The following is an 11,201-nucleotide window of genomic DNA, read 5'->3' as shown; positions in this document are numbered from 1 at the left end:
GGAGAAAGAGAGAGAGAGAGAAAGAGAGAATGTCTTTTGGTTTCATGAAAATCTTAATAATAAGCTCATTTAGAACATTCTTTAATTGGGGAGGCTAGGTGGCGCAGTGGCAGTGAATAGAGCACTGGCCCTGGAGTCAGGAGGTCCTGAGTTCAAATCTGGCCTCAGACAATTAACACAAAAACTAGCCATGTGACCTTGGACAAGTCACTTAACCCTAATTGCCTTCCAAAAAGCAAAAAAAAAAAAAGAATATTCTGTGACCTAAAGAATTTTGGATGGCATTTGTCAAGTTTTGTTTAAATGCGAGAGTGAGGCCTGGATTGTAAAATCCAGACTAGTTTGAGGTTTTTGTTTCTTTTCCCTCTGCATAGGAAGATGATGGACTCTGGGCAGATAGACTTTTACCAGCATGACAAGGTTTGCTCCAATACCTGCAGAAGCACCAAGTTTGACCTCCTGATCAGCAGTGCCCGAGCGCCCGTGCCGGGGCAGCAGACAAGCGTGGTGCAGACGCCCACTTCGGCTGATGGTAGGGGGTAGGAAACCACCTGAACACATCCTTTGTTTGTCAGTAGCCCTGTCCTCTTGCTCCTGTCTCCTCCCTCACTCCCTTGCTGTCCTTTTAACTGCTCCCGCCTACAAGTGCCCTCAGATGGGGCTGAGGCAAACCAACCAGAGAGACCTCTGGGAAGCAGGCCCCCTGCTGGAGGTCATCTCTTCTTATGCTGGTGGGTATGGCATTCTTTGTTTCTTTCTTCAAACCAACAAACAGCGTAATTGAGATGATGTTTATCTAGCACTTCTTACCTAGCACTAGGGTTTCAGAAATGCTTTACAGACCTGGTCTCCTTGGATTCCCTGGGAGGTAAGGGGCTTTAGGTATTATTGGTCCCCATGTTACAGACGGATGGAGAAACTGAGGCTCAGGAATACTGAGTCTCTTGTCCATGATCGTCAGAGGCAGGCTCTGAATTCCTGGCTCCCAGGACTCTTATGCCTCTGCAGGCCTCCTGTAGATTTCTCAGAAGCCATTGTCCTTGGGCACATTCCTCAGCTTGGGGACCCTGCAGGTTTCAGGTGGTCTTAGAGTGCTTTGAATCTTTTAGCTGATGACAGCCTGGTGGGTAATCAGATTAGGTTGATGATTGCTCCCTGCAGGACTGATACATTCAGACTTCATTAGGCTGAGGGTGGCCCTAGGACCAACCATTCTTTAAGGGTCTGAGGGGCTTGGTCTAGTAGGGCTTCAGGCCACCACTGGGGGTAGAACTTTGATCTTCCCAAAGAGGCTCTACCAGGCCAGGCCCACAAGGGCCAGAGAACAAGGCCAGGGGTCACTGGGGGGTTCCTCCACCACTAGCACCATGATTGGCTATGATTGGCCCTCTGCACATCTGTAGGGAACATGGATGGACTTTACCTACTTGGGGCAAATACAAGATTCCAAGAGCTCTGAAGCACAACCCTGGACTGCCATGGCTCCTGATCTCTTCCAGAGTGAAAATTATTTGATATTTGATCAGCTATTAGACCTCTTTTTTGGAAGAACCACAAATCACTACCTTTGCTGTTCAGGCAGCTGGATTTTTTTAACTTGAAAAATGAAAAAAAAAACCCCAATGTGAATGCCAGCTCATTTGCATTTGGTCTCATCCACTTTCAAATTTGGCTTTGTTTTCTCAGTCTGCTTTATTAAGATCTTGTTCAGGACTGGATGAGGAAACTGAGGCCCACGGACCTGATCCACCTTGCACAGAGCCTCTCTAGAGGAGTGAATGGCCAGACAAAGAATAAAGCCCAGGTCCTCAGGCTTCCTATCACTGCCCCTGCCTCTCCAGGCATTTCTCCTTCATTCTTTTTTCTTCTCCTTTGTTGTGGTAAATAAGCCCTGTCATATTCAAATCCCAACAAATGCTGGACTGGGAACATCACCTTCCTTGGTAGGGCCCCCCCTGTAATGGTAATATAATTTTGAACTTGAAGATCCCTTTTGTGTTGCCAAAAGTAGCAGGTACTTAACACTTAGTAACTGATCAATTTTCTGACTGGGAGAACAGAAGGTATGAACTCCTGCCCCTTGTTATTGATATATAACAGGAAATTGGCTGAAGGAAGTAGGTAATACTGTATATATAAGAAAAGCCCCAGAGAGGCACAGTCAGAATTTCCTTGAGACCAAGATCTGGTGGCAGAGCAGCTACAGAAGAATGGAGAACTGAGTCCTAAGAACTTGTGGTGGTAGAGCTTCTTAGGATCCCCAGAGCCAGGAGGCCAGAGTCAGGAGCCCAGGTGACTGAAGAATGGCTGGGATGAGGCTTGGTTGAGCCTTGAATTCCTTGGAGCAGAAATGGTGAAGGAGCTCACATGGAACAGACCCTGTGAATGCCAGTGTGGAGCAGGACCTCCCCAGAGAGTTGGTCGAGGAAGTGGGAGCTGTCTACCATTGAACCCAGGTAGAATCTGGGACCGTGGAAGGGGATCCAGGGAATCTGAGAACAGGCCCCAAGTCAAGATGAAAAGACCTCTTCTTGGGTACTGAGTAATTATGGAATTATAGTTTACTAGTGACCTAAGGGGTGAAGGGTTTTGTGTATGATACTTAGTAAGACTTTGCTGAAAAAGTGACTGATTTGTACTTTGAGTACTTTGACTATTGTTACTGTTAAGTGACTAATTGAGTTAATCAAGACTTTGCTGCAAGAGTGGAAGACTTTGACTGTGTACTTTGATACTACTGACAAGTGACTAATTAAGTTAACTTAAGAGTGACTATTTTACTTTGAGACTATGTTGTGAATATTGTATTGTGATTTTCTGTGATAAGTTGTAGTATGGTGAATGCTGTATTTTGAATTATGCTGTACCTTGATTTTCCATGGATGTTTTGCTTTTGTTATGGAATAAATAGAGTGATCACTATACTGAGTAATCAGAATCTTAAAAAAGCTGTTCACAGTAGCAGTTCTTCTGGAAAGCTTCTGTGCATGGCATTACACCCCCTCAGGTTTGTTTGACCTGTTGGGCAGCTTCCCCCTCCCATCCTGTTGGTCATGGTGTGGATGGCCTGGGTGACAAAGTGACCCCTGGCAGCCCTCCGGTGCTTTTGGGCCAGTGAAATCCAGTCATTCACTCAGAGGCCATGATTTATCTGTCCCCTTTCTTGGATGTTCTTCTAGGCTCAACTATTGGTTTTCTTGGCCTCAGACTAGGGAGCGAATACAGCCTTGCAGGCTGAACTCTCTAGAAAACCAAGCTCTGGTAGCAGCTTCCCTGAGCTCTGACTGGAGGGAAGGGCCCGTCCTCGGTGATGCTGGCAGTTTCTGTGAGCGGGAGTGAGAACTTGGTGCTCCCTAACCTCTCCCTCTGGTGACCCTTTGGCAGGAGTCACACAGATTGCCATTTCAGAGGAGAACATGGAGGAGGCAGGGCTGGAGTGGAACTCTGCCCTCACGGCAGCCGTCACCATGGCCACTGAGGAGGGGCTGAAGAAGGACCCTGAGGAGATTTCAGGTACCCACTTGGAGGCCTTGGGTAAAGGGTCTGCTGATTCTCACCCAGCACCACCCCATCACTACCTCTACCCATTCTCCTGGTATGTTTGGAATGCCCATTGTGGTTGCTGATAGATTTAAAATAAAAAATCTCGGGGCAGCTAGGTGGAGCAGTGAGTAAAGCGCTGGTCCTGGAGTCAGGAGGACCTGAGTTCAGTTCTGGCCTCAGACACTTAACACACACACAAAAACTAGCCATGCAACCTTGGGCAAGTTACTCAACCCCAATTGCCCTCCAAAAGGCAAAAAAAAAAATCTAAAATCTCTCTCTCTCTTCCCCTCTTCCCCTTCCTCCCTCTCTTTTGCACTCTTGCTTTCTCATTCTCTCTCCCTCTCCCTCCCCTCCCTTTCTCTCTCTCTCTCCCTCTCTCTCTCTCTCTCTTTTACACTCTTGCTTTCTCATTTTCTCTTTCTCCCTCTCTCTCTTTTGCTCCCTCTCCCTCTCCTTTGTGTGTCTCTCCCTTCTTCCTTCTCCTCCTTCCTCCCCTCCCTTCCCCCTCCTCCTTTCAATCTCTGTCTCTCTGTCATTCCCCCATGCACATTTCTAAAGTCAGCCCTCCCCCAGAACCCCAGAAGGAGCATCTAGGGGGTGCAGGCAGGTGGGGGCGGGGGCCACCCAGTGTGCTTGGCCCTGATCTGACCTCCTCCAGAACTTCCTCCTCCAGGCAGCTGCTCTGAGGGGGTGGCTAGCCATGGTATTTCCCTTCTCCAACTTCCCCTCTTCCTCCTGGTGCCAGAGGACACCCTGATGTTCTGGAAGGGCATAGCCGACGTGGGACTCATGGAGGAGGTGGTCTGCAATATCCAGAAGGAGATGGAGGAGCTGCTCAGGGGAGTTCAGCAGAGGCTGCTTCAGGCCCCCTTCCAGATCACAGGTGAGCTGAAAACGTGACACAGGCAATTAACAGATTTATTATAAAATTAACAATGAGACTAATAATAGCTCACATTTCCACAACACTTGGAGCTTTGCAAAGCATTCCACATACATTATTCTACTGGGACTATTCAGGAGTGCTGTGAGGCAGGTGCTATGATTATCTTCATGTACAAGTGAGGAAACTGAGGCCAAAGAGGTCATACAGGGTCACACAGCTAGATCCATGATGGTTTTACTTGAGAAGAGGAATTTTTCCCAGAAGATTTCTGAATGGAGGGGTGGCAGGTGATCAGAAGCATGGGACATGGAGGAAAGGGCAGCAGGGAAGGGTGGGTGTTCATAAGAGACTGTCCTACTGGTGTGGAGATGGGCAGAGTAAATCCCTTCACTTCAGGTTGTCACATTGATCATAGAGAGGGGAGCATCAGCACTCTGCCCTAACCCCATGTGGGGCTTTCCTTCCAGATGCTGCTGTCCTCAACAATGTCGCCCACACATTTGGCCTGATGGACACAGTTAAGAGAGTTTTGGACAACAGGAGGAGCCAGACAGAGCAAGGAGAGGAGCATTTTCTCTACACTCTGACAGGTAATGGTATCTTTCTTTCCTGTGATAGATTACAGGTTCCTGTCCTCCCAGGGACCAGCACAAGATGGTCTCAGGTTGGGGTGGAAAATTTTTTAAAAAATTAACTACTTTAGGGGTGGCTAGGTGGCACAGTGAATAGAGCACTGGCCTGGAGTCAGGAGGACCTGAGTTCAAACCCAATCTCAGACACACTTAACACTTCCTAGTCATGCGACCTTGGGCAAGTCACTTAACCCCAGTTGCCTTGCTTTCCCCTTCTAAAAAAAAATATTGTATCAGGTTGACTGGCTCTGGAAGGAAAGGGAAAGTTGTATCAGACAGTGTCCTAGCAAGGTTTTGTATAAGGAAAAAACTATAACAATGAGAGATACCCAAAAGCAATAGTGAAGATTGATTAAACATTTGTAAGTAACATCCCAGCAAAGTGGAGTGGGCTGCTCCAAGAGCAGATGGGTTCCTCTTCTTATTGAAGGTGTTGGGGCAAAGGCTGGCCAGTCCTACCCATAGAGAAGGGGTGTTCTATATCACAGAGGAACCTGCTTCAAGGAGAGAGGGGGTGGGCTAGACTGGACGGCCTTAGAACTCCCTCGAACCTCAGTGGTTCTCCTTGGTCTGCAGCTCCAGGAGGAGCTGGGGCATGGGCCAAGTGTCCTCAGAGTAGTGTGCTAGCAGAGATGGAAATCCAGAGGTAGCATGGGCCTCCACGGGAAGACTAATTTACATTGACATAGCCATTTCAGGTTGAGGGAGCACTTCCTTCACAAGTGCATTACAGGTAGTATAAAGACTATCACATGAGGAAGCTGGGGGCGTGGAGGGGCTGAGACACCTGAGCCAGACCCATACCTTCTGACTTCTTGTTGCTTGTCCTTTGTTCTGAAAGAGAGCCATGGCATCAGGGAGGTGGTGCTGTGAAATGCAAGTAACTTGGATTGAAGTGAGGGAGGGCTGTGCAAGGTCACCAGCCTCACTCTCTCCTCCAGAGCCATCTGGGTCCAGTGGCCAGATACACATCAGGATGACTGGAAACGGCCCAGGATGCAGAAGGTGACCTTCTGACTCCACTTCCAGGACCCTTCCCTCCACATTCTAGGGGATTGTGACATGACACCCCCAAGGCAGCCCTAGAAAACCAGCATGTCTTTAGCATAAGACCTAGGTTCCTCTTGAACTGTTCCCCACCAGTCCTGGCCCTCTCTTTTGAGCCCATGCTGCCTTATCTGTGGTAATAAGGAACAGTGAGAATGTGTGAACTTCTTGAGAATTCACCTTGTTTTTGCCTTTCTTTACATAACCAACACTTATAGCACGGTGCCTGGCACGTACGCTTGTCGACTGACTCATTTAAATCTTCGTGTGCTTTAGCTAAGCCCTGAGCAAAGAGAAGCACCATGACAGGGAGACTGGGAGAGTATCAGTACAGAGGCCTGGAGCCGAGCTGGCAGGAGCAGGGATGAGGAGTGAGGTTGAACTGGATCACGGAGTGTAGGGGACAAAGGAGTAGTGCTCCGTGGAGCCTGAAGCATTGGCAGGGGGTCTGGTCAGGAAGGGCTTTCTATCCTCCTAGAGGCAAGGGGAGGGACTTGGTGAGATCTCTCCTTACATAAGAAAAACCCTTTGGCGTCTGTGTGGAGGATGAATTGGAGTGGGGAGGCTTGAGGCCTCGAAGCTGTTAGGAGGCCAGAGCCATGATCTAGGTAAGAGGTGATGAGTCCTTCTGAGATTTGGCCCCTGCCTGGCTCTGAAAGGTGAGGAAGACTGAGGAGGTGGGGGGATGTCAAGGTGAAGGCCTGGAAGGTGGGTGGGGCCTTTGGCAAAAGGGAGGGTTAGAAGCCAACTCGCTGGGGGGAAGGAGAAGCAGCTGTTGTGGACATTCGGAGTCTGAGATGCAGCCTGGAAATGTCCAGTGAGCTGTAAAGACAGAGACTGAAGCTCATGAGCGAGACACAGGGTGTTTTTTGGCAGATACAGACTCACTAAACCTGTGGCTAAAGGATACCCTCTTTCTCCCCACTGCTTCCAGGGCAACCCATTTCACATTTGAACAGCTCTAAGTGTAAGAAAGTTTTTCCTTTTATTGAGTCTAAATTTGCCACTTTGGAGCTTCCTCCCACTACTTCTGCTTCTGCCTTCTGGAGCCAAACAGAACACATCTACTCCCTCTTCTGTATGAGAGCTCTTCACATATTTTAACACTATTATTATGTACCCCCTGAGTCTTCCTTTTTCCAGTTGATCCTCAGTTAACAGGAGCTTGAGATCCTTCCCCATCCTGCTTGTCTTCCTGAATACTCTCCAACTTTCCAGTGTCATTCAGACTGTCAGGCTGAGCAAAATCCCAGACATGTGGTGTGACCAGAGAGCTGTCTGAACCCCTCAGGAGGCAGCCTGAAAGGGAATTAGCTTTGTTGGCTGCTACATCTCATTGTTTGCTAACTCTGGTCAGCAAAGTTACTGATCCACTAAGACCCCTAGATATTTTTCAGACAAGCTGCTATTTAGGCCTGTTATACTTTGTCTTATTCAATCCAGCCTAAAGTTCTTACACATTGAGATCTGTTTTCATCTTGACTCTTATCAACCCAACTGATTGATTGATCCATTTATCCAGTAGGTTGACTAGCTAGCTGTCCTTCCTTTTCAGCTTTGTATGTGTCCTCTGTAAATTTAGTATTCCATCCCTGAGTAGGTGATAACTGTAAATACAGCTAAGACCAAACCTGGGTGCTGCCTTCCAAACTGACATCGAACGTTGAATATTTCTTAAGGTTCTCCCTGAGTCTTGGCCATTGCTCCAGTGTTCCTCACATCCCTTGGTGTTTCTACAAGAATCTCATGGGACACTTAAATCAGATGCTTTGCTAAAGTTTTGGTAAGCTCCATCCTTGACGTTCCCTGGAGCTACCAGGTCAATAACCCTGTCGACCAAGACAGTGAGTTCAGTGAGTTGAGTCTGGCCTAGCATGTTCTGGTTGACGCCATGCCGGGTCTTCCTTTTCTAAATTGTCATTAGCATACTAGTCACACACTTACCCATCCTGCCTGCCACTCCATCTCAGGTATAAAGCCAGTCACTAAATCAACAGATTTAAATCTTATTTTCTTCATCCACTTAGATAAAAGACTAGGGGAAGGATGGATAGAATTTATATGGTACTTGAAGGCTTACAAAACACTCTACATAATTTCATTTGATTTTCATAGCAATCTGCTATCATTATCCCCATTTTACAGATGAGAAAACTGAGACTATGAGAAGACTTGCTCAAGGTCACACAGCTAGTAAAGGTCTGAGGCAGGATTCCAATTCAGTTCTTCCTGCCATCTGAGTCCAGTACTCTACCCATTGCACTACCTAAGAAACAAAGAAAATAAGGCAACTGGATAAGATCATCAAGGGCGTCTCCTGCATGCACACCCCATTTTTGGTATGGGGAGAGATGCAGTGTTTCCAGAGAATACTACCCCTGCCACTGGGAGTTTCTTTGGAAGCTGAGATACCAATACACAGAGCAGACCACATGTACCTGAGCAGGGGACGGAACGAGTCATCTATGAGGGTCTGGGAGCAGCTGAGAGTAGAGCAGGGAGGGCTTCTGGGAGGAGGAGATGTGGGGATGGGGTTCTGTAGAGCCAGTCAGATCCTGTTTAATAGATGAAGGAGAGGGGGCATTGTAAGACGCAAAGGGGTGAGAGCAGTGCTCACATTGAGGACCAGAGAGTCGTCGAGCTTGGCAGGAGCCTAGAACCCACAGGCAGCAGATGTGAGGAAATCCTGGGAGGGGGCACTGGGAAACTGGAGCAGGAGCCCACCTTACAGGCTTTTGTTACCATGAAGCCAGAAGGAAAGAGGAGCTCTTGGTTTAAAACGAGAAAGCCCCGAGGGCTCCCAAGGTGATGGACAGGCTGCAGGATTTGGAGTCAGAGAAGCTGGCTTCAGACCTGGTCTTACTAAGCAGCAGGGTCTCAGGCTCCCTAGGAGAATGCGTGTGTTTCTTCTTCCCTTCCCCAGAGGGCCCATGGTCCTAAGTGTCAGAGATGACATTTGAACCCAGGACTCACTGACTCCAGGCCAAGCACTCTCCAGCACACTGCAGTGCTTCTCTATTGCTGTTGTTGATCAATATTAATATCTTTTGAAAATATCATTAGAAAATCTGCCCCCCTGAGCATGCTTTCTTGCTGTCTAAACAAAAATTGTATTTTCTTCATAGACCTAGAACGCCAGTTGGAAGAGCAGAAGAAGCAGGCCCAGGACCATAGGCTGAAGGCTCAGACCGTGCAGAATGTGGTACTGATGCCCATGAACAACCCCAAGCCGCCAAAGAGGCCCCGGCTCCAGCGCCCGGCGTCCACCACCGTCCTGAGCCCCTCGCCCCCCGTCCAGCAGCCACAGTTCACCGTCATCTCGCCCATCGCCATAGCTCCCATGGGGCAGTCGTTCTCCATGGGGAACCTCCCCGTGGCCACCCTCAGCCAGGGCTCCAGCCCTGTGACTGTGCACACTCTGCCTTCCGGCTCCCAGCTCTTCCGCTACGCCACTGTCGTCTCCTCTGCCAAGACCAGCTCCCCCGATGCAGTGACCATCCACCCTTCCTCCAGCCTGGCGCTGCTGAGCTCAGCTGCCATGCAGGATGGGGGCGCCTTGGGCAACATGGCCACCGTGGTGAGCCCTGTGGAGCTGGTGGCCATGGAGTCCGGCCTGACCTCTGCCATCCAGGCTGTGGAGAGCACTTCAGAGGATGGGCAGACCATCATCGAAATCGATCCGGCCCCGGACCCCGAGGCCGAGGAACCGGAGGGCAAAGCCCTCATCCTGGAGACTGAGCTGAGGACTGAGGAGAAGGTGGTGGCGGAAATGGAGGAGCACCAGCACCAGGTGCACAACGTGGAGATCGTGGTCCTGGAGGATTAACTGGGAGCCTGGGGCTGGAGACTCTTTGTTTGGGCTTTTAATGGCTTGTTCATTTTTACCACTGTCCTGCTCATTTCCACATAGGGTCCTTTTTTTTGTTTTGTTTTTCCAATTTAAAAAAAAAAAAAAGGAAAATCTCAGTAATGTGACTGAACATGCTGGTCCCCCGTCTCCCCCTCTCCCCCACCAGGTAAGCAGTGCCCTTAGAGAGGAAGGGAAGAGACTACTCTCTTGCCCAGCCTTGCCACCTAGAAGTTTGTTTCACTTAGATGAGGTGTCAGGATGAGAGCAGGCTCACTGTCCAAAAGGCTCTTCCCAGGCTGGTCTATGTACGAATGTTTGTAAAGATGTAGTGTTACCCAGACTGTGGGTGTGTATTTGACACCTGGAGAGCATGGGCAATGGGGTATTTGATTTTGCCTTTGTTCCTGGGAGGGAAGAGTGGGCCCTCAGAGGGCCAAGAAGCTTGGCAACCAATCAGAGGAACTTGGGGGATGTCCAGATTGCTGGTTGGAAAGAGGAGTTTATCAGCATCTCCTTCAGGAAGGGAAGGGCTTTGACAAGGATCCTGGCAGGAAGGGTGGCTGCCTTGCTTCTCAAAGGGTGCCCCAACCCTGGGACCCCAGAAGACAGTAGCCAAAGGTGCCAGCAGCAAGGGCTGAGGTGGGGGAATGAGCCACAGAACAGTGGCCCCAGGTAGGTCCTCAGCACAGGTAAGTAGCACAGAGGTACCAGCTGCTGCCCTGAGCAGGCCTCTGAGCACCAGACGGCCGCTGGGGGAGGACTCCCAGGGACATCCTGAGGTGCACACAGGATCCTCTCAGGAGCAGGACGACCCTCCCCACTCTGTCCAGGGATTTTGCTTTTTATGGTGGCCCGCTTGTCCTGCCCCCCCCTACAGACCTCTTCCCTCTGGTGCTCAATTGTTTGTTGGTTATTTAATTCTCTCCCTTGTGAGCCCGTGCTCTGAAGCCATCATTTTTTTCATTAACTCCAGGAACAAGAGAATTCTCCAGATCAGCTGCTGCTTTGACTTAGAAGCATTTTTTCCTCCCCCCCCTTTTTTTTGGCTTTGGAATCTAAAGCAGCTGCCCAATTATTGGTGCTTCCTCTGATCCTTATCGTCATCCCTAAACCCTGGGTGTCCTCTTGTCTTGTCAAAACCAGACCTTTCCAGGCTTTCATCACTGGTTTGGATAAGAACTACAGGTGCCTGCCCCACCTCCTCCTTCCCTCCTCATTTGCACCCCCCACTTCCTACTGT

General features: G+C 49.3%; 1 protein-coding gene across 2 annotated transcripts in view; it reads left to right on the top strand.

The window, feature by feature from the left end:
- GMEB1 (glucocorticoid modulatory element binding protein 1) overlaps positions 1 to 10,077 on the top strand; it is a 40,740-nt gene extending 30,663 nt beyond the window's left edge. For both annotated transcript variants that reach the window (XM_069079062.1, XM_069079061.1), the window contains exons 6-10: positions 375 to 532; positions 3,385 to 3,513; positions 4,292 to 4,429; positions 4,900 to 5,022; positions 9,237 to 10,077. In XM_069079062.1, coding sequence (XP_068935163.1) covers positions 375 to 532; positions 3,385 to 3,513; positions 4,292 to 4,429; positions 4,900 to 5,022; positions 9,237 to 9,937 — 1,249 coding nt within the window. In that variant the 3' untranslated portion in view covers positions 9,938 to 10,077. The remainder of the gene's footprint in view (positions 1 to 374; positions 533 to 3,384; positions 3,514 to 4,291; positions 4,430 to 4,899; positions 5,023 to 9,236) is intronic.
- Positions 10,078 to 11,201: the final 1,124 nt, after the last annotated feature.

Source organism: Petaurus breviceps, unplaced genomic scaffold (genome assembly GCF_028583685.1).
Source record: "Petaurus breviceps papuanus isolate PSGF00001 unplaced genomic scaffold, PetGlider_PUasm1.0 91041, whole genome shotgun sequence".
NCBI classification, from domain to species: domain Eukaryota; kingdom Metazoa; phylum Chordata; class Mammalia; order Diprotodontia; family Petauridae; genus Petaurus; species Petaurus breviceps.
Note: the sequence above shows the minus strand (reverse complement) of the source record. Positions and strands in the feature narration are given on the sequence as shown.